The 24,681-nt window shown below is 35.1% G+C and overlaps 1 protein-coding gene across 1 annotated transcript; it reads left to right on the forward strand.

Moving 5' to 3' along the window:
- The first annotated feature begins 283 nt into the window (after positions 1-283).
- On the forward strand, positions 284-24,681 carry LOC123533767 (uncharacterized). Its single transcript, XM_045315618.2, has 13 exons — positions 284-324; positions 3,949-4,045; positions 4,810-4,956; positions 5,577-5,684; positions 6,668-6,805; positions 8,019-8,113; positions 8,501-8,561; positions 11,439-11,463; positions 11,990-13,907; positions 14,706-14,958; positions 16,186-16,318; positions 18,587-18,698; positions 20,021-24,681. The coding sequence occupies exons 1-13, from the start codon at positions 308-310 to the stop codon at positions 20,193-20,195; spliced, it is 3,279 nt and encodes a 1,092-aa protein (XP_045171553.2). The 5' UTR covers positions 284-307; the 3' UTR covers positions 20,196-24,681.

Consider the following 24,681-nt stretch of genomic DNA (forward strand, 5'->3'; position numbering starts at 1 on the left):
CTTTGATTTTTATGCCTCGCAGGTGGATATATTGAAATCGCCTTGTCCGTCCGTCCGACCGACCGTAACTTTGTAAATTCTTGTCCGGCTGTAACTCTGCCATCAAGTAAACAACATAAGCATCATTTTCATAGTTATACAGTGGATAATGGCGGCATATCATATTAACAAATTGCAGTTCAAACATATGGCACGCCCTTAATTAACCCATGTCCACGAGGGGAAGAAAGATAGACCGTAATACCGGATACTGGACGAAAACAATATTATCACGTGATTTTGATCATGTGATGTTTCCATTGTCAAGATGGCTGACAGGGGGAGGTCTGCTAATGTTTTGTTTATTTTGTTATTCTGGAGCCTGTCGGCCGTTCAGTGTATAATTTGATAGATATGACGCCTTTTTTTACATAAACAAAATGTAGTGTTTTCTTAGATATGGTTGTCATTCTGTCTAATCCTTCTAAATAGATTTTAAAATGTCTACTGTTTGTCAGAACAAGTAGAGCACACACAGTAATTAACATATCATATATAAATCAATCATATATAAATCAATATATCCCCTGTAAATTTATATATCAACACATCTTTTAATCAGTATATCAGTCGCTTCGTAACTGTTATTTTCTAATGCAAATGATTTCCACAAACATTTCAATGATGGAGACAGAACAAAAAATTGTAAATTTTCACTTTATGAAAAAAAAAAATGTTTGTTATGATGCATTTGTAAAATAAACTGCATTAAGCATATCTGTAATATGAATTAAGGCACCGCCTAGCATGGGGATTTATCTTTTATACATCCACTTAAAAGAAATATTCAACACTCAAAACAAAGTGAGAAAGTGAAAATTCGCTCTATCTGAAGTTTACAATTAGTGTAATCATACCTCTTACAGCGAATATCATACTTTGCAAAATTTATGGGAAGCTGTGACATAACGTCATTCTCCGCGTTCTCGCACTGGCTTTGGATTTTTTTTTTTTGTTTGCACTCCACGCAGAATCTTGACGGGCTTTACACTTCTTTTTAAAGTGCTTTTTAGTTGCATGTGCAGTTTTCATTACGAAAAAGAAGTAAAAAAAAATCATGTTGGCGCGGTTCACGAATTTCTGTGACTGATTCGGGGTGCCCGGATGTTCATGCAGACAACCAGTCTGCGGTGTGTACATAAACCGGAACTGGAAAACATCGAAAAAATTGCCTCAGTATATGCAAACAACAAAGACGAATAACTATATACGGACGTTACCGTCTCGGGGATTTTCATCACCGGTGCTTCGCGCCGTAGATAAATCCCCTATTAAACCACATACGCATGTTTAACAGTTTCAAATGCTATAAATACATCAAAATATAACTTATTCATGTAATAATGTCGAAATTCTTCTCATTTCTTTTCCGAGGTGAAGGTCACGATTGACTGGTTTACAACATCGTCATTCATTTTAATCAGCAGCTTCTTAGTAATGAACAGCATCTCTGTCAGCATCAATCATGGCGCTTGTTAAAATAACTGATGGAAAAGCACCAGTCAACATCAAAATGCTTCCGGTGAATTGAAAGAAAGGCAGAGAAATGAATTGTCGACTTATTTTTGCATTTCTGGGGTATATTATAATCTTGAAGTCCTTTACTTGTAAAGTTCTTTGAAAATATGTCCCCAAACACAAAATTCGCAGCATTTAAAGTTGAAATTACCTTCACAAATGTGCTGGTTTAATAAAAAATAAACCCCAGATGTGTGTTTAATGGTGCGGATTTGACTGTGATTTTTTTTAAAAACAATTTTACTTACTGATATATTGATTAAAAGATGTGTAGATATATAAATTTACAGGTGATATATTGATTTGTATATGATCTGTTAATTAGTGTGTGTGCTCTACCTGCAGAACTCGGTATCACAATTTTTGAGTGGATGTGCATAACAGGCCAAGAACAAATCGGTCATTCGATGAAAACAAATCATCAGTACTTTACTGATTTCAGTAAAAGTTATCTTGACCACTGTTATATATACATATAGGACATGTTTTAGCTACAGCCAGAAAAACTTTCGCCGGGTGCAGTAATATAAAGGAAGTGGCTAGCCTAGAGTCCGGTAATAGGACCTCTAGACCCGGAGTCGAGAGGTCCGGATAACCTGTACAGGGCAGGCTAGAGGTCCGGTAATCAATATGAATACTGAGAATGGTATTTACAAAGAGCTAGGAGACTATATTTTATCACTTAAAACAGGAGTATTTTTCTTGTTGTTTTAAATACATGGCATAAGTCACAGGAAACAGAAGTATTTATAAATCTTTAATCCCGGGAAAAATATATATTCCGAAATTCAACAAATAATTAATAGGAATTTTTATGATGTATTTGGAAGCTTTTATTGTTTTTCTCTGGACAGATTAATTAAAATAATAAACTTACTGTTTTCTTTACTTATGAGCGACCCAATTGGATCATGTTTTAAAGACCCTGAGGGACATGGTGAAGAGTGGGTCTGAGTGTCTCTGTATGTCTGTTAACAATATCATTTCCACTCAATAACTTAAGAACGCTTTGACCTATGATCTTCAGACTTAGTAGATGCATTGCTCATTGCAACCCTCTTACTTGTAAAGCTTTCTGTCTATGGGCAGGGGATGACCCCTATTGATTTTGTGGGCATAAGGTTAAGGCAAAAATAAATGTTTCTGCTCAATATCTAAAGAATGTCTTAGGTATTTGATTACCATGATTGATTTTAAGGCTGACTGGATTAAAGGCCAAAGCCAAATTGACTGTTATTACAAAGACCCTTTTCTGCTCAGTATGTTGACCAATGATCCTCTTACTTTTAAAACTCATTGCCTATGGGCAGGGAATGACCTCTACTGATTTTGAGGCCATAAGGTAAGAGATTTAGGTCACTAGTTCCTCTCAGTATTTTAAACACGTTTGACAGGTAACATTCAAAATTGCAGGCATCTTCACAGATTTGAGCTTCACATTGTTTCTTGGACATAATGCCCCGCACAGTCTGGTGCTCTTGTTAAAATCTTGTAAACAAAAAAACACAGGAAAATTGTGCATTGTCTGCCCAAGAATCAGTAAGTTTTCATCGCACATTAGACATTAACATGGTCAGTGAAGGAATCGTATGTCATGGGTATGCTCTTATAGTATGAATCAGTTCATCTTGCTGATCTAGAGAAACATATACATTTTTGCTGTCAAACCAGAAGTGGAAAACACATATATCCTGTTTTCTCATATTCTCGGGTGCCTAAGGGGGTTGTTTTTATTCCCAGTAAGAGATTAACCATTTCATAAACAGCATTTGGGTGTTATTTTGTAGAAAATTCACTTGTCTTTCAGATGGAGTCATAAAATGCTACTGAAATTATCCCATTTAAATATATTTTTACTGTATTTGATACCACCCACACCTGCAGAAATGGGCCAAGACTTTCTCGTATTCCAATGGATTTAGATTTGACTTTTCATCACAAATAAGTTGTAGAATTTAAAACATTAAAATTACCATTGTGTTATAAAAAGATGTATTTTGTAGTAAATACATCAAGAAATATTACACTTAATTGCATAATCAATAATTTATGGCAAATTTGCTAACACCACCAGAAAAAAAATAAGGATTTTTTTGAAAATAGAGTAAAATGCTGATAGTTTCATCAATTTGCATTCAAATCACTTGAAATTTTCAGTGTGTCAGTTCCTGTCTAGAAAATAACAAACATTAAATTATTTGACAGCATGAAGGCAAAAAACGAGAATATGAGAAACCCTGAGAATAGGAGAAACAGGGATATCTATCTAGACTATATTATGCATTTACCATTGACTTTCTACATACTGTTATACATACATTGTCTATAGTCTGGTTGTCTGTGGGCTTTTGAGGTGTTACATTTTCAGTTTATTTATTATATTTGTTTCAGACATGGAGATGCAGTGTTTTTCATTTATGATCACAACATGTTGAAGAAGGAAGAGGATGATTTAAAAGATGCCATACTTTTCTTTACCCCTGACAGTGTATGTTACAAATACATTTATTCTGTATAGTGTAGTCCAGGGGTTTCATTGAGGGTCATGGGGGAGGGGATTTCCCCCTGCTGTTTGTGGGCTCAATTCCCGGCTACTTTTTCTGTAGCAAATAATGTTCTAAATGGAAGTGCCCCCCAAACGTCTCTCTACTTTGGAATTTCCGCCTTCTACTTTAAGTACTAGTGAAACCCCTGCTGGTCTAATTCTTTTATCACAAATTGATTTTAAATATATAAATTGCCTTATACAATGATTGCATAGAATATGTAATTTGTACATATTTTTTTCCAGTAATAAAACAAGAATGACATTCTTATAGAAGCATTCACATAAGCATTTAGGAATCGGTTCTCAACCATTGTATAATGTAAGATTTTACATGGTGACCTTCACCCCCTCTATCAGTCTTTGAACTATAAAATTAAATACTAGGGACATCTGTTCCTGAGTTGTTAAATGTCCTGTTTCAAATCTCTTGCACTTCACCACTGAGTTTGAAGCTTAGGCAACAGCTGTAGCTGTATAATTATGAGCAAAAAGAAATCACAGTGTTCTAACCAGTTGCTGCAAGGTTAAGTGGTGTACGTATGTTTAAGAAAAGATACAAGTTAATTAGAATCACATGTCATAACACTTTCTTTAATAAATAAAATTAAAGATAATTATCATATTGTTCAGTTAGTGTTTCTCTAATATTGTAAAACTATTAAATGATTGCATAGAAAAGACTTGATAAACTGTTCCTATTTCAGTACAGCATAGAAGACCAGTGTGCTCTTTGTGGACAGTTGATGGGCATTTCTGAGTTCCTGAAAGCAACAATTAGCAGATCTGCGCCACATATCTTCAGGTTTGAGCATGACAAGTTTGCATTGAAGAGAACTGGGGCATATACATTTGTAAGCATGAAGTAGTTGTTAAATAAACTAAGACTTTTACATAAAATAATGAGTGTTACTGTCAGTTTTAGATCTTATAATGTTAACAATATGAGCCGTGCCATGAGAAAACCAACATAGTGGGTTTGCGACCAGCATGGATCCAGACCAGCCTGCGCATCCGCGCAGTCTGGTCAGGATCCATGCTGTTCGCTTTTAAAGCCTATTGGAAATGGAGAAACTGTTAGCGAACAGCATGGATCCTGGCCAGACTGCGCGGATGCGCAGGCTGGTCTGGATCCATGCTGGTCGCAAAGCCACTATGTTGGTTTTCCCATGGCACGGCTCATATAAGTAATGTTTTGAGACCAAAGTTTGACCCTTTGTATTTACATTATACTAAATATCTTGGACTTTTCAATTTGACAGTCTTTAATGTTGTTCTGAAAAATGTAGAATGTGCTGTTTTTGTTTTGTTACAAATGTGTATCAGATACTCCTATAGAGAGCGGATTTTCAAGTTTAGCAAATGGGCAAATTGTTTACATATTTCTTCATAACATTATCCAACATAATGTAGTATTGATAAATACAGTTTAGCTTGACTATTCAAAGAATATTAATTTTTACATTATTTTCAGGTTCTTAAAGGTGGGAGTTTCACACCAGACTCCTTGTTGTACACACAGTTATCCTCCTTGTATGAGACATTTATCACATATCACGGCAGTATAGACAGTCTTAAACTGGTAAGTGTGCAGACATTTTCATCTAAACTGATGTTTATATAACTGAATTTGTCTTTCCTGTCAGCCCATGGTCAGTAAATGTGATCAGCTTTTTAGATGGTTAGAGCCCATGATAGATAATGTTTATTATGTAAGTTCAGTTACACTCAACATACAATACAGATAATTGTCATTGACACCTTTAGCCAGGAAATACCTCCATCTGCCCCAACAAAGGTGTTTCACTTACTGCAGAGTTATTGCCCTTAAACTGTTTTAAAATTTATGAATTCCCACAAAAAAGTAACACATTAACGGATCTTCAAGAAACTTAATACAAATATAGATCACTTTTAGGCAAAGTTTCAAATGCTAGTAAAGTCCCCTCATTCACAAAACAACCTATTCAGAGGGGGATATAAATTCATTGAATTTGCTTGTTACAGTTTATTCTGATTTGAAAATTACACAAAGCCTAGGAAAAAGCATAAAACTTTACATACACTGATTTTAAGAAGGAAATTATTAAAAAATATCATAAAGTTCGAATTTAAAGTGTTCACTACCATGTCAGCAAAGCTGAATTTTGAAGAACTCGTAAAACCTAGTAACATTTACAAGTTGATATACATGCTGTTATTTAAAGATATGGACTTGAAACCTATTACAGTTGGTAGTTCTGCATTTAACTTATAAAATCATAACAAAAATCATGAGGGAAAAAAATAAACAAGACTGAATGACAGAGTAATGGTACATGTGTGTATTTCATTAATTTTGCAAAAGACAAGATAGTGGAAGAGAAATGACGGATCCAGTTGCCCATATCAGTTATTCCAGATGAGACATGATATATCTTTTACATAATTTTCAACAGTATTCCAGTGAATATTTACATCTAATGAAAAACTACTCTGTTGGTTTTTCCAGAAATACTACATTTTTCGAATAAACAATTTAAAAAGCAGATTAGTGGTAATATAGATTTAATTCTTACATTTTAGAGGTGTAAAGAGTCAACAGTAGGGTTTCTACAAGAATTGAGTAATATATGGAGAACCATTCTACAGGTGTCAAACGTTTTCCAGAGATACAATCTAGAGCAAACATTCCAATCTCTTCCATATATTCAACTTCCAAAGGTAGGGATATATTCTATAAGACATGTTTCTTTTCATGGTCTTCTGGCAATATATTTATTAATTGTAACTTAGTAGCAGAAATTCTAATTGATTGTGTATGTTACAGTTCTACAAAGTTTCTTTGTTGCATGCTAGAGGTCAGCCATGGTTCCCACCACGATTAGATGAAAAATAAGGATAAGTATGATGCTAAGTATAGAAAACTTGGGGTTATTTTGTCTGTTATAATGTTTTGCTCATTGTTGGTCTGTCTGTAGACCATTTTGTTTTTCAGTCCATAACTAGAGAATGCTTGATCTCCCAAGGTCACACTTCATACGATGATTGCCTGCGGTCAGTAAATGACCCTATTGTTTTGGGGGTCAGTAGGTCAAAAGTCAAGATCACAGTGACCTTGAGACTGAAACTGGTTTTCATGCAATAACTAAAGACCTCTTTGGCCTAAAGTCCTCAAATTTCATAGGATGATTGACTGTAGTCTGTAGATGACCCTTTAGTTTTGTGGATGAATATTTTGAAGGTCAAGGTCACTGTGACCTCTGGACTGAAAAAGGTTCCTCTTTGTTAATGAAGGCATATTTCGATTGATATCTTGGAATTATTGCCTGTAATCTGTGGTGGCCCCTGATGTTTATTAGGTCATTTAGTCAAAAGTCAAGGTCACAACATTAAAAATGGCGTACTGCCTCGATAACCTAGTGGTAGAGTGTCCGCTTCAAGTGCAGGAGTCGTGGGTTTGATCCCCGACCGCGTCATACCAAATACATGAAAAATGGTACCAGTAGCTCCCTTACTTGGTGCTCAGCATTAAAAGGGGAACTGACCTCTTCTTTCATACCCTCGTGGTGATGGATTCCATCAGGAATGAGGTGGTGAGAGTGATTAATATAAGTTGTAGAACTTGCTTCACAATCGACCTAAAATAAATTATTATAAACTAAAATGGCGTACGCACTTACCTCGGACAAGCCATCATGGCGGCATAATGTGTTTTTTAAACAGCTCTTATTTTTATAAATATAGATGCAGATGTTCAAGAATTTATTGTTCTTTGAACAAGTTTTCATTGTTAATTTAGCAGTAAATCTGAGAATGCAGCAGGCTTTTGGTTAAATTTCAAATAATAATGCTAGAATTGTTAGATGCTGAGTACTGACATTATCATAACTAGACATTCCATCTGTTAATCTAACATAATTTGTTATACTTGCAGAGTGGATCTCACCTGTTTCTACAAGCTTCTCATCTGCTACAGTCAAGTCAGAGAAGACCGTATGTTTTAGCTGGAACTATATTATACAAGAATGGGTAAACGTACTTTGTTCCCAGTTAAATACTAAGAATTCATTTATTTTCATTGGCATAAAAAAATTTTGTTTTGTACTTCGTGTATTTCATATTTTAAAATGAAACAAACAAGAATTAGTTTATTTTATATGATAATTATTATTATTATTATTATTACTTTTTTTACTAAATCTGTGAAAAATTTGTCAAAGACAAATATATTGATTTCATGCTACTCTGTACTATCCCCACATGCTACTGTTAGTATATGTTCATAAAAAAAAATGTATATAAAAGGTGTACATGAATGCAAGGATACTTTGATAAACAACAAATATATTTTTAAAAGGTTACCGCTAGATATATCTAAAATCATCTTTTGCTTTAATATGCTCTATATTTTTGCAGAGTTCTAAGTACACAACTTCCACCCAAGTTAACAAAACATTTGATCTACCTTCGTAATCAGGTAAGTTTTTTTAGTACTTAACTCTCATCCAGTTTAACATATTTAATCTACCTTTGCAATCAGGTGAGTTCTAAGTTGACAACTCCTGACCAAGTTAACAAAACTTTTGATCCTTTCAAAGATATTTTTTTATCCCCCGCCGATGAAATCGGGAGGGGGGTATTGAAATGGCGTCCGTCCGTCCGCAGCCATTTCTCAGTAACTACTTGGTAGAATTTCATGAAACTTGAAATAAACATGAACCAACATACTGCAATGATGCCCGTCAAGTTTTTTTTTTTGATTGGTCAATTTCCCTCGGAGTTATTGCCCTTGATTTAATAAAACTGTCCGTTTGCAGCCATTTCTCCGTAACTAACAGGTAGAACTCATCAAATTTGAAATAGACATGGACCAAGATACTGCGCTGATGCCCGTAAAGTTTTTTGTTTTTTTTTGATAGGTCAATTTCCCTCAGAGTTATTGCCCTTGATTTAATGAAAAATGTCTGTCTGCAGCCATTTCTCAGTAACTAGCTAGTAGAATTTCATCAAACTTGAAATAGACATGAACCAAGATACTGTGATGATGCCCTTCAAGTTTTTTTTCGATTGATCAATTTTCCATATACTTATTGCCCCTTCACCCCCCCCCCCCCCCCCCCCCCCATTTTTTTTTTTTTTCATTTTTCGTTTTCTATCAATATTTATAATCAACATGTAAACTATTGTATCCTCACCCCTCCCCCCCACACAAACAAACCATTCATTTTCTTTTAATTTGATTTTGACTAATGAAATTATTTGCTTCTTGGTAACATTCTTAACTTTTTGCTGGATATATTTTTTTGCCGTTCCTCACCTCTGACCCTTTCGGCGGGGGATTCCAATTCAGCGAATTTGCTTGTTTATCTAACTTTGTCCTGCGACCTTCACCTTCTTGTTTACTCTATTTTAGTTATTTGTCAAAAGCACAAAATATAACAATATTTTTTCTGTAAATCAATAGAAATTAATCTCTGATACCTGTCAGGATGTGTGATAAGATCATTAAAAGCTATAATGTTGTGAATATAATGATTTTGAACTGATAGTTAATGTAATTGGACAGAGTGGATGTAGTGGTCTAGTGGTAACTCTGTTTGACTACAAAACCAGGGATGGTGCATTCAAGCCCTTGCTCCACCAACTAAAAATACTAATTTATATGTAATAATGGGGGAGACATATTGTTTTTGCCCTGTCCGTCCGTCGGCATGTCCGTCCTTCCGTCACTCTTCATTTCTAATCAATAACTAGAGAACCATTTGACCTAGACCCTTCAAACTTCATAGGTTGGCAGGGCTAATGGAGTAGACGACCCCTTTTGTTTTTGGGGTCACTCCATCAAAAGTCAAGGTCACAGGGGCCTGAATATGGAAAATCAATAACTTCAAAACCACTTGACCCAAAATGTTCAAACTTCATAGGATGATTGGACATGCAGAGTAGATGACCCCTGTTGATTTTTGGGTCACTCTATTAAAGGTCAAGGTCACAGGGGCCGAACATGGAAAACCATTTCCGGTCAATAACTTGAGAACCATTTGTCCTAAAACCTTCAAACTTCATAGGATGATTGGACATGCAGAGTAGATGACCCCTATTGATTTTGGGGCCACTCTTTAAAGGTCAAGGTCACTGTGGACAGAACATGGAAATCCATTTCCGGTCAATAACTTGAGAACCATTTGACCTAGAACCTTCAAACTTCAAAGGGTGATAGGACTTAAGTGATGACTCTTATTGTTTTGGGGGTCACTCCATCAAAGGTTAAGGTCACAGGGGACTGAACATAGAAACCGCTTTCCAATCAATAACTTGAGAACCACGTGACCCAGAATGTTGAAAATTAAATGGATGATTGGACATGCAGAGTAGATTACCCCTACTGATTTTGGGGTCATTCGATCAAAGGTCAAGGTCACAGGTGCCTGAACATGGAAAACTGTTTTCAGTTCATAACTTGAGAACCACTAGGCCCAGAATGTTGAAACTAAGTGGTCTGATTGGACATGCCAAGTAGATGATCCCTATTGCAGCCAACCATCAGTGTCTCTTTGACTTTTGCTCCTGTCCCCTATTGATGTCTTGCTTATATGACTATGCATTGGGGGAGACATGCACTTTTCTACAAAAGGATCTTCTAGTTAGTTCATCTTCTGTATCTTGCAATATCCTCCAACTGAAATTACTAATAGTCCTCTGGAGGAGTCACTCATTTGCTTTTCAGCTTATGATTATAGATAAGCTTATAAACAAACAGAAGCTCACAGTCTACAATACACTTTATAATAATGAATAATGAAAACACAATCAGCATTATTATGATGTTCTTTACTCACCCTTGAAAGAGTTGCAGGACTTCCATATCATTACATTTTGTGAACTTTCTCTCCATGTTGCAAACTAAATTTGTATATATATGGAGTTTGCAGTGAACTCTCTTGCACTTGTAGTTTGCTATCTTTTAGTTTAATTTCAATATAGAGAAATATATACAGGACCCTGGGTTGTAATATTCAGCTATGGTGCATGGTGCTAAAATAAATAATGACATCTGACAACATTTAACATGGTACTAATAACCTTAGAAATCAGAAATTGGTAGAAACAAACTTAGTCAGCACGCTACATGTATTTTAAGATAAAGATCAACAAAGCTAGTTAAATTGGAATCTGAAAATTTGCTTTATGGGTTTTTCAAACTTAAGCAAATTGTATGAACGCTACTACAAGTAACCCAGTACATGACTGACACTCTTTCATTGATTGCTGCCTACTTTTATGGGTACTTTGTTTTGTTTTGCTTAATATTGTGTAAGTGTATGTCTAAAAAGGCATTTATTTTTTCTTTCAGATGCCGCATATAGTCAGAAAAACAGGTAAGACTTTCAGTCTTCAAACTTAAACCATTTAAGCTGGGTTTTTTTTAGCTTGACTAATTTGGAGAAAAAGGGGGAGGAATTGTATTTACCCTGGCATTGCCTTTACCATTACCATTGCATTCAGGTTGACCTATACTCAACAAAGTTGCATCCAACTATTTTGTCATACCTATATTTCAAAATTTTCCAGGGGGACCCCCTCTGACCCCCCCCCCCCCATCTTATATATGTGGCAGACCCTGTCCTATACCTACCCCCTCTCAGTGCTATGTGCCTCGTTGGTGATGCCTTCATTCTAAACTGGTCCCACTCAACCCTCTGAATCCGGGTCTGTAGAAAATCATCATGTTGTGCAGTTCATACGGAAATGTTACAGGGTATATAATAAGATAAGGTAGCTCTACATATGAAATAAGTTAATAAATACCATAAAAGTTAACTTTATCCTCTAAGTTCAAAAACATACAAACACTTGTGTAGATATAATTTGGTTAAGGTATTCATAGTGTTGCATTTCTTACAGACTGTGAGTTACCAGTAGGGTGCAGAATCATTACAGTATTTCTCACAGATGAAGAACTTTCAGAAATTTCACCACTTGATTCACTGTCCAGGCATCACTGTAAAGTTACAGACTTTAGTGTAAGCCGTCAAAGTGACGAAAATGATGATATCAAACTATCAGCAAAGTCTTACAGACAATCCAAGTCCTCACCAAAAAGGAGATTAACATGCCCTAACTTATCTCTGTCAAACTCAGTCCCTCAAAAAGCATTACATTCCTATATAACAAACGGACAAAGAAAAGTGTACCCATCAAAACAAGAGTCTGTGACAGTAGACAATTACTCTTGGTCTAATAAATCTAAGTTGTCACTTTCTCATGTACCCATTGTTGAATGTAAGACAGGTGAGTCACCAGTAGAAAGTGATGTCGAAATTTTATATGCAAGAGCTAAAGAATCCCATTTTGGTGAAAGTTACAGGCAAATTTCCAGGGCAACTAGTTGTGAAAATGAACAATCAGAAACAGATTCTGAGAATGATGAGGATGAAGTTTTAAGTGTTGCTGACCCTCCAAATGATGCTCAAAACTCTGGTCATAGTGACACAGAGACAAAAGTTGGAATTAAAAAAGAACTACATTCAAAAATTCTAGAAATTCAAACTAAAACTCTAGGGGAAGCAGTTAATTCTAAAATGTGTGGTTCTCAGGAAACAGATATAGGGGCTGAAAATATTAAAATTGGGAATAGAAGTGGTTCAAAACCATTGGAATCTGGCCAGGACATTGAAAACATTTCAACTGTGGTGAATATATCAACTCAGTCTAAAACTGATTCACAGGCAAAGTTGGAAGGTAAAAAATCTGAAAAGTTTGAACCTATAGATCTGCTTGATGCTTCTAAAGTTAACGAACAAACTGGTGTTTTAAAAGGAAACTCAGACTCAGTATTAAAGAGGAGAAAACACTCAAAAGTTGATAAAAGTGAAGAAAATCCGTCAATAAGTGATCTTGATGAAGATACAGATGATGAAATGAAAGAGACTCCATCAGATGCTGATAGCTTCACTGTAAAATCTCCTTTAACTTTGAAATCTAATGACATTGAAGACAAGGATGTTAAAGAACATGGTATAGAAAATAAATTACATCCTAATATGTCAGATGAAACCTCAGTAGAGGAAAGTACGGGAGCAAATCAGACAGAAATAGCTTTATCTAACTCATCCTCAGAAGTTGTCAAATCAAGATTCTATGATTGTATGTCAGATACTGAAACAAAAACACTGAAGAAAGGTTCCGACCATGCTATACACCAGCATACTGTTGACGTCCATGTACGCATTCCTGGTGTACACCATTCTAATAGCCATGAACAAATTTCTGATATCCAAAAACAGAATTCTGATGTATCAGAGAGTGAAAATGGTGTTGAAACAGCTTCCTATCTTGGAGGTAAAGATAATGACCATAATTTTAGGAAAGGTGAGAAAGAACATGTTGAAACTGAGGCTAAAGTGGACCATGTTATTCTTAAGGGTACATTTGGAACAAGAGAACAATCAAATATTTTGAATGAGCAAAAAGGAAATAACTCTGTTACTGACTCCTATAGTGAGAGAAAACCAACTGAAAAAGATAAAGGTGAAAATACTACATTAGAAAACAGTGATGATAGAAAAGAAAATATAGATCCCATAAGAACATTTCATGATACAAATAGATATGAATCAGAGATTGAAACTGAGGATGAAAGTGTTACCATAGCAACTATAGAACCATGTATAAACTGCCTAGAATTATTAAGTAAACAACCTGAGCATAGAGGGGCAGTAAGATGCAGTCATTGTATCGCTCGGTTCAACAAAGAGAAGATGTTTGGTGCTAACGGAAATGATCAAGAAATTATAGATTTTGGTGGAAGAATTAGAGATAGGTTTGTATGAACTTAAAATGTCTTTTTTACTGTAAAATTGTTTAATTTCGTTGGCAGTAATTTTTTGGGGTATTGGCAGGAATGGTTATTTCACCAGGACTTGGAATTTAGGGATTTAAAATTTTACAGATGGAATAAATGAATATTCTAATGAATTCAATTAATTCCATGAAAATTCTTTCCTCTAAGATAAAAATTTCCCAACATATTCAGTTTCTTTCACTGTGTTCTTGCTCCTTACACTCACTTTTATCTCTGCCAGTGTTTTCTCAGAAGCACAGGTATGAGTTAAAAAAGCAAAAACAAATGTCTTTGTGGTCAGTCTTTTAAAATGTTTACATGAAAACAAGCTTGCTGCATGATATCTCGGGTAGGATTTCAGAAAATACAAGTTTGATATTTCATAGGTCAGAAATTTTAAGACTAGAAGAGTATCTCAATCTCAATAATCTCAACTATATTAAATCCATTCATAAGGATTTCTATTAAAATTATTGTTGTTTCACTTCAATAGTTGAAAGCTGTATTTCAGTATTTTGCATTTATTCCTAGATTCTGTTTAGGTACTGACTTGTTCGCTGTAAGTAACTGACAACTTCTCCACATGATTTATAGGTTGAGGACAAATGACTTCACAGAGATATTCCACTTCATAACCTACTATATGTAATTCATAGTCTTGTGATCTACCAGCTTAGCAAACTGGGTGGCAATCATGAAATTTTCATTTTTGAACAATTTCTTCAGTTACTCAGCACCAATAATTAAGCTTAAATTTTGTTTTTATTAAAAAATAAGATACGAATCTGGGACTGAGACTGAGGGACAAGCGGATGTGTTGGAAGAGAGGAGAGGATCTGGGCAGGCTGCAAGTCTATTTTCCTCATTGAGCAGTGATATGTCTACAGATAGCACTATATCTCGGTACTGGACTCATGAAATGGAAGGGCTTAATGATGTTACACTGTACGTTCAATGTCACTCAGATATCTCACTGTTGTTGTTGATGGAAAACCCAGAACAATATGAGGAGAGTCTTTTCCATTCCTTGGTAAATATTTTGATCTTTTTGAAGATATTTGATCACTGCTGTTCAGAATATGATACTTTTAAGGGATAGTCTTGAAGTTACAATGAAGGGAGGCATATAGTTTTTGAACCGTCTGTCGGTCTGTCAGTCTGTCCGCAATTTTCGTGTCCGGTCCATATCTTTGTCATCGATGGATGGATTTTCAAATAACTTGGCATGAATGTGTACCACAGTAAGACGATGTGTCGCGCGCAAGACCCAGGTCCATAGCTCAAAGGTCAAGGTCACACTTAGACATTAAAGGATAGTGCATTGATGGGCGTGTTCGGTCCATATCTTTGTCATCGATGGATGGATTTTCAAATAACTTGGCATGAATGTGATCTACAGTAAGACGACGTGTTGCGCGCAAGACCCAGGTCCGTAGCTCCAAGGTCAAGGTCACACTTAGACTTTAAAGGATAGTGCATTGATGGGCGTGTCCGGTCCATATCTTTGTCAACCATGGATGGATTTTCAAATAACTTGGCATGAATGTGTACCACAGTAAGACGACGTGTTGTGCGCAAGACCCAGGTCTGTAGCTCAAAGGTCAAGGTCACACTTAGACGTTAAAGGTCATTTTTCATGATAGTGCATTGATGGGCGTGTCCGGTCCATATCTTTGTCATTCATGCATGGATTTTAAAATAACTACGCATGAATGTGTGACACAGTAAGACGACGTGTCGCGCGCAAGACCAAGCTCCGTAGGTCAAAGGTCCTAAACTCTAACATCGGCCATAACTACTCATTCAAAGTGCCATCGGGGGCATATGTCATCCTATGGAGACGGCTCTTGTTAATGTTACGATTATATAAGATAAGTAGATTTACAATCGTATGGAATTCTTATTAAAATCAGCATTTTTTTTAACTTTTACAATAACCAACTGTGCACATTTTTATAATTAAATGATTTTCTCCAATTTTTCAAGAAATATGGTTTAAAGAAATTCTTCAGCATAGAAAATCTAGATAAATATCAGACAATTTGAAGACGCTGATGTGAGATAAATGCTATGTGTTTGCAACTCTAGTCAGCCCTTTGAAAGAAAGAAAAACTGAGAAAAAGTTATAGTTCACCCCAAAGGACAACTCATAAATCTTAATATTTATTGGGAAAAAAACTATGTGTCTGTAAATTAAATTTATACTGTCAGACGTAAGATGAACGTATGTAAATGTAAATTATTTATCACATTTCAGTGGAAAGGTTCCCTAGCGCATCTGGCAGATCTAGACTTTTACATCAAGGAATGTATGGAGAGTTCTGATGATGATGACAATAGAGATTCTTACAGATATCTTAAATATGATATGTTTGCAGCTGATCTCAGAGGTTTGTATATAGCTTAAGCATGTGACCTCAGAGGTTTGTATATAGCTCAAGCAATTGTGATGTCAGAGGTTTGTATATAGCTCAAGCAATTGTGATCTCAGAGGTTTGTATATAGCTCAAGCAATTGTGATGTCAGAGGTTTATATATAGCTCAAGCATGTGATCTCAGAGGTTTGTATATAGCTCAAGCATGTGATCTCAGAGGTTTGTATATAGCTAAAGCAGTTGTGATCTCAGAGGTTTGTATATAGCTAAAGCAGTTGTGATCTCAGAGGTTTATATATAGCTCAAGCATGTGATCTCAGAGGTTTGTATATAGCTAAAGCAGTTGTGATCTCAGAGGTTTGTATATAGCTCAAGCATGTGATCTCAGAGGTTTGTATATAGCTAAAGCAGTTGTGATCTCAGAGGTTTGTATATAGCTAAAGCATGTGATCTCAGAGGTTTGTATATAGCTAAAGCAGTTGTGATCTCAGAGGTTTGTATATAGCTAAAGCAGTTGTGATCTCAGAGGTTTGTATATAGCTAAAGCAGTTGTGATCTCAGAGGTTTGTATATAGCTAAAGCAGTTGTGATCTCAGAGTTTTGTATATAGCTAAAGCAGTTGTGATCTCAGAGGTTTATATATAGCTCAAGCATGTGATCTCAGAGGTTTGTATATAGCTAAAGCAGTTGTGATCTCAGAGGTTTGTATATAGCTAAAGCAGTTGTGATCTCAGAGGTTTGTATATAGCTCAAACATGTGATCTCAGAGGTTTGTATATAGCTAAAGCAGTTGTGATCTCAGAGGTTTGTATATAGCTCAAGCATGTGATCTCAGAGGTTTGTATATAGCTAAAGCAGTTGTGATCTCAGAGGTTTGTATATAGCTCAAGCAATTGTGATCTCAGAGGTTTATAAATCTCATGTGTAATTTTGTTTGCATCTGATCTCAGAGGTTTGTTTATATCTCTAGCACCATATGTTTGCAGTTGATCTCAGAGCTTAGTATATAACTCAAGATATGTTTACAACTGATCTCAGAGGTCTGTGTCTGCCTTAATCACTTTATGGTCTCTGATGTGAGTGCTGGTGTAATGGGTATATAGGGAGGTTGAAGTGATCATTGCTGGTGCTTGCATGTAAAATTATCATGTTTTACTTGAATGCAGTAGATTTTTGTGGGGATTACATTTCTTAACTTAATTTAAAGAATGGATACAGTTATTGCACTCATCTATTCATCAGGGTATACAGCTGTGCCCCACTTGATAAGTTTCATATGTAAGCTGAAACCACTGTAATAACTTTTTTGGGTGTATTGAAACTTCACAATCTTCTGTTCACTTTGCTGATCTGACTTCAGTAACTCTGTTTTCCATTTTTTACAAAGATTTGCCTTTTCCTGTACTTAGCATTATTATTATTATCATTATACCACATTTATATAGCACTCTTTTCATGCACATGTACACGTTCAAAGGTGCTTTACAGAATAAATTGCAAAAGTACAAACAAATACGCATATTTATTCATTAACCTTTTTTAGAGAAAAGTCTGTTAAAAATTCAAACTTTCCTGTCCCGGAATAACTTTTCAGAAGTCGAGCTTTCCTTGGTTAGTAGAAGATGGGCACATTGTTATTTTGTTATGGAGTGTATAGGCTGAGCCTACAGCATGCAAATCAGATGCTCAAATTTTGAACCTAAAAAGTGCTTTTATCACTGATGCAACTTTGGCTTTTTGTTTTTTTAGCTCATCCATTGTCCATCATCCTGTCAGCATTTTACATACACCCTCTTCTCAGACACTACTGGTCAGAATTACACCAAACTGAGTCATAGCATCCTAGCATGGACATCTCTTTTGTTCAAACGGTTCTCCTTGACCCCTTTTAGGGCCACAAAAGCTAAAAATAGAAAAATCTCTTAACAGCTTTTTCTCATGAACCACTTGATGGATTTTCAATAATTTCAGCTCAAGTTGGTCTAAATTGCTTTGTTTGACTTCCTCTTTCTTTCCAGGGTCCTATCTGTCATATTTTGGAATGCATGTGTTTCAAACTAAACAAAAATGTTTCATTTTTAAAATCTAAAGTTTAAGGTTAGGGGAGTATGTTTATTGCCACATGGCCCTCTCATTTGCTTTCTGTCCAATGTTCAAAGGAAGGAAGTTTAAAGTTGTTTGTTTACCCACACTTTCCTTAAATCTGACTTTTAGTTGTACAGATTTATTTTACTGTACATACATTGTCTGAAATCTGTTGAAACTAGCTGTATGTTTTACCAGGTACAATTGAAGATCCTGGAACTGACAGGAAAAACAACAATCTCCAACAGATGTTGGCTTCCCTTCACACAGAATTTCAACAAGAGGAATGTCTCTCTGATGTATTGCTCAGGTTAGTGTCATTTTGTTTATTTAGTCAGATGACACGGTAAGAAAAAAATGAAGACCTAAAGTATTTATTATCAAGTATCAAATCAGATTGTAAATATTTCAGACACCTGAATACTGTAAATCACTTTATATTCGCGTGATCTTTATTTCGCGAATTCCCGCACCCTGAATTATTTCGCAGATTTATGAATTGGCGACGGGAGGGTCATAAATTAAATTCGCGAAGGTTCTTATCTTATATTAGCGAAATTCCAATTCCGGAAGTGGTGATTACATTTACGCCTATTCTTCCGCACCTTACCTAATTTATGCACGCCAACGCCTCGTTAAATACATGGTCCGTAGCGGTTATTTCGTATTAGTAATCGGTTACTATATTCAAACCAATTGCTTTAAATTTGTTCTACTGAAATTAATTGAAAAGAGCTTTTTAATTTTTTATTCAATTTACGGGCGATTATTCTTATTACATCTAATAGCTGATAAAATGTTTAAAGTTTGTTACAGTCATTTCATAAATAATTGTTACGTACAAGTGTATAATATAATGGTGTGATAAATTGTCCGCTAATCCCTATTGTTATTTAAACAAAATGTGTAAAAGAATTCAGGATTTTAGAGGAGATAAAGGATGATATGGATAATCCCTTTAGGCAACACGCGCTCTGCATGTTTGACACAAGGTGCACCCATAACCTGTTAGAAAAATAAAAAACAAAGTTATCATATGTTATATAGTACATCCCTGCCAGCTGCATGTAAATCCAATCTATACGTGACCTTAGCGTTAATTCTGTCTGTAAGCAGTATATTCTACATGAAATTGAGGATTTTATTATACCCATTCATAATGTATTGAAATAAATTGAAGTTCATTCAATAAACATCATGCACAGGCGGCTATTATTCATTGATTAACTTGACCGTATTACAGACATTTTTTCGGATAATGTCTGTATGTTATCGAAAGAAATTTACGCGGATTTATGAATTCGCGATGCACCAGATTCGCGAAAATTAAAACACCGCGAATAATACCGGATTTACAGTAAATAATTTCATTTCATGTAATTGGAATAGAAAGCTTGCAGAAAGTAATTTCTGTGAAGAATAATTTTTATGTTTTTTTGGCATGTTTATAAGTGGTAAGCAAAAGTTAGGAAGAACACGGATTGTTATCCAGTTTCCCTCAGTGGATAAATATTTTTATGTTGTCCACACTGATGACTTTGAAATGTTACAAATTGAACAACTAAAAGTTTCAAAAATTTGAAATAGTTGTATCAAAACAAGAAAATCTGACAAACAAATTTCTGTTTCCAGGTCTCACTTCAACAGCTGTTATGGTCACTCAAATCAAGTAGAGGAAGCATACTTCCAGTCTGATCTACAGCAGAAACTCTCATCTGGATTTCCCATTCCTAGAGATCCTGTGTTCAACCTAGACACTGTTGCACGTCAACAGCTGGCAAAGGATAGACATCTTTCTCTTCTATGAAGATAACAAATTTTTAAAAGTGAAGACAGATCAAAAAGTGCCATTTTAGGTTAGTTATGCCAGGGCATTGAAAAAATGACTAGCCTTCAAGGTTGCAAAATTTTCTGGAACTCAGTTAAATGGATGAACTAATGTTATAGATCAATCAAAAGTATACTGCGTTTGTTAACCAATGAAAGCATTTTATTCTGGGATTGAATTCAAGATAAGAGTTCAAAATTGTTTTATAATCTTGCCACCAGAGACATTGATTTGATCTTCAGTCAGTGTTCCCTGCATGTACAGTGTTCATCAAAGAATTATGTGTAAAGTAATTCTCCATGTCTGTTTGTTAAGCACACAATCACAAATACCAGAGGAAAACATTTTTCCTGTATTACGGCATCTAATCTGTTGTTAGGTCCACTGTTTGAATAACAAAAGTTTCATGTGATTTCTTTTTAAATATATCCAATCACCATCTTTCTCTTAAATATTTTATCTTTAGATATTTTGTTCAAATGTAAAAAATCCTCATCAGATGTATTTAATTTTACTAAATACATCAATCAGTTGTTTATGTAGAGCTACATTCATGATTAACTGTCATGCAGTAAAAGACAATTTTTTTAGTAGCAGAACACATATACTGTGTTTAGATATACGTGTATACAGTGTGTACTATTTTAAACCTAATGCATGGTATGGTTAATACACATAAACTTGTTATGCCCCCGAAGGGAGGCATATTAGTTTTCAACTGTCCGTCCGTTCGTTTGTTAGTTCGTTAGTCACAAGGTTAACTTTTTGCATGAAGGCACTTTACTCGCGAACCACTGCACCCAGGACCTTCAAACTTCACATGCTGATAGTACTTATTGCGTACACCACCCCTACTGACTTTGGGGTTACCAGGTCAAAGGTCAAGGACACAGGGGCCAATGTTAACTTTTTGCATGAAGGCATTTTACTCGCAAACCACTGCACCCAGGACCTTCAAACTTCACATGCTGATAGTACTTATTGAGTACACCACCCCTCCTGACTTTGGGGTCACCAGGTCAAAGGTCAAGGTTACAGGCGCCAACGTTAACTTTTTGCATGAAGGCACTTTACTTGCGAACCACTCTACCCAGGACCTTTAAACTTCACATGCTGATAATACTGATTGAGTACACCACCCCTACTGACTTTGGGGTCACCAGGTCAAAGGTCAAGGTCACAGGAGCCAACGTTAACTTTTTGCATGAAGGCACTTTACTCGCAAACCACTGCACCCAGGACCTTCACATGCTGATAGTATTTATTGAGTACACGACCCCTCCTGACTTTGGGGTCACCAGGTCAAGGTCACAGGAGCCAACGTTAACTTTTTGCATAAAGGCACTTGACTCGCGAACCACTGCACTCAGGACCTTCAAACTTCACATGCTGATAGTACTTATTGAGTACACCACCCCTACTGACTTTGGGGTCACCAGGTCAAAGGTCAAGGTCACAGGGGCCAACGTTAACTTTTTGCATGAAGGCACTTTACTCGCGAACCACTTCACCCAGGACTTTCAAACTTCACATGCTGATAGTACTTATTGAGTACACCACCCCTACTGACTTTTGGGTCACCAGGTCAAAGGTCAAGGTGCTGCGGGGGCATTTGTCACCATTAGTGACAGCTCTTGTTAATTTTATGTTTACATAAAACTATATGTATAGGTCAGTAGTTACTGTTCATGTTTTCAAATATGAAATCTGGATCTAGTATACCTTTAAATATTAGATAATACGATTGATATTGCATGTACACTGTACAGCGGGTTTTATTCACGTTGGTTTAATTTTCGCTATATTCGCGGTCAACACTGACAGCACGAAATCTAAACACCGCGATTTTTTGCTACTGAGAATATACACATTTCACCAAGGAAGACCACTCAATTACAAACTTTACTCATCAGCATTACTGACTTTGTCTTTTGTTACTTTACATTGTGTGCGTCAAATTGCAATTTACTGTGTCAGTGCGTGCGGGGGTACATTCACCACCTTCAGTGATGGCTCTAGTTTTATATAAATTTACTAATATTTTGAAGAAAGAAATATGAAAAATCCTAAATTTTATGATACTAATAAAAGATCGATTATATTCTTTAACCGAGATAAAACTGCAAACAACAAAACTGACACGAGGCATCACGCTAATTGCCGATAATTACTGGCCATTTCATCTTTAAAGTTCAACAGATCTAACAAAGGACGATCATTCCATTTGTTATCGGTTTGAATTGAGAAGTTTATGTCATTTTGGAAAAATGCCATTCCGAGATATTGAAAATTGCTTTCAATTCATTCATAAAAATATATACATTTTAAAAAAGAAACATCAAATAGGACAATATTTTATTGGTTTTATGTTCAAGAAAACAAAAATCGATAGTTCAGTGAGACCAATTCCGCTCTACGCAAAGGAGGTAATTTATTATCGTGTTGATGTAAATCCTACTTTCGTTTTCAATTAACCTCAAAATTTGCGTATTTATTATTATTTGCATGTCCAGTAAGAGTGACTGCCCTTTCTGTTGTTTACAACCAAGGTTTATAATTCGCGGTCAAAGTAGTTTCCACGAAATTAAGACACCTTGAATTCAAAACTCTTCAAAAAACACAAACATTTAGCACCGTGAATATAACCCGCTATACAGTATATCATTCTAAAGGCATTCTATAGATGTGATAATAGAAGATTTTTTATTTTTAATATGTCTCAATTAGTTATGAATTTATAGTCAAAAAATGATTTTGATCAGGTATTTTGAAGAAACTACTTTCCAAACTTGATTATTTAAACTGTGGTAAATGAGAAAGTTTCTTAGATGATGTCAGACTGTCCAACAATTCAGTCCATGCCATTTTCTGAACTGTTTATCAATCACACTTTTTGAACTTCTAGTTTTAAATACAAATTACAGTGTTCTTTAAGATGGTTTGAGATGTCAATATGATGTATTATGAATGTGTTTTGGAACGGTACACTTTATTATGAATTATTTTTGAATGCAGTTTTTGTGGAAAAGATCACATATACTTACCACCAGTGTGAAGTTTAACATGAGAAACCTCGAGCAGGTCTAAAAATAGTGATTAACTTACCTTGCATTTATAAATATTCATAAATACATTTGCATACCTGTTTTCAAGAGGGGTCTCAAGACGTTTCAGGGTACTTCCAGCCATAAGAATGGAAGATAATGACATAAACGTCTTTCTTTAAGGTACATGAATTATGTTTTTTATTAGCCTAATGCTTGAGCTAAAAACTGCCGATATAAAGAGTTGTGAGTTGTGGATAAATGCTGTCCTCGATTATTTTTACACTTATTTTATGCTTTTCAATGAAATAGTGAAATAAAGTTGACATTTTCACTGTTTCAAAGCACGAAAAATATCTTTTTTACTTTTCGCTGGTACGGCTCTACACTCAAATGCGGAAGAATATGAATTATGAATAATTGGAAATTAATTGTAAAATATGCTTCAATAAATATATAGATGTGTATAAATACCAATACAAACATAATACTATACGCTCCTTCATATTAAAATGTAAAAGAAACCATTAACTTCTTAAAACTATGTGACAAGTTTTCAACACAGTTATCGTGATGTCCTGGCATTGTGACATTGTGGTAAAATTGGTATATTTTGATTAAAACAGTTGAAAATACTTAAAGAGAAAATTTGTTTGTTTCAGGGTAAGATTGATATAAATTTCTCATGAGAACACCGTAATTTACATTTTCACTCTTGGCTGCACCACTCCTGAAAATATTGCACATGATGTCTACTTAGTGAAATATATTTTAATCTTACATCGAAACAAACAATTTTCCTCTATGTATCTAACATGATTTGTGCTCTTTCTGTTTTACTTACAACGGGTTTTACAATTTCTGACAGAGAACAAAGTCAAGGAACGCTACTACTAATATACTATTTACTATATATTATACTATTTTTTCTGCCAAGAGTTCAGAATAGTGCTTTCATTTATTTATTATTATTATTGCTTAAAATTGATAATTAGCTTTTGGTAAAATTTTATAACTGTATCCATGTAGTGCAATATTTGATGCATTTTATGTCCTTGTTTCCAAGAAATGGGGTACCTTTTTTGTTTTGTGTCAATCTGTTGGTCCATCCGTTAGTCCTTAGACACTTTGGTTTTCAATTAAAAGCTAGAGAATATTTTGACTTATAATGGTGTGGGCATGTATTTTACAAACAGCTCTTGTTTCAGTATACAATATACATGTATTTTGAAAATGTAACATTATTTTACTTTGAAAGCTATGTTGAAGTATGTTTTATTTATTATGATTAAGTTAAAAAGGAGATTTTTATTAGTTGTATTATTTCGTATGTTACATTTTATTTATTTATTTATTTAGGCATTTATATACAGATGTAGATCAATGTTAAAACCTTTAAAGAATAAAATATTAAGTTGGCA

This window comes from Mercenaria mercenaria, chromosome 12 (genome assembly GCF_021730395.1).
Source record: "Mercenaria mercenaria strain notata chromosome 12, MADL_Memer_1, whole genome shotgun sequence".
Taxonomy (NCBI): Eukaryota; Metazoa; Mollusca; class Bivalvia; order Venerida; family Veneridae; genus Mercenaria; species Mercenaria mercenaria.

Excerpts from the sequence above, each read along its gene's own strand:
- LOC123533767 (XM_045315618.2), top strand. Across the intron at positions 8,562-11,438 it reads TGATCTACCTTCGTAATCAG|ATGCCGCATATAGTCAGAAA; the intron begins GTAAGTTTTTTT and ends TTTTTCTTTCAG. Across the intron at positions 13,908-14,705 it reads GGTGGAAGAATTAGAGATAG|ATACGAATCTGGGACTGAGA; the intron begins GTTTGTATGAAC and ends TTAAAAAATAAG.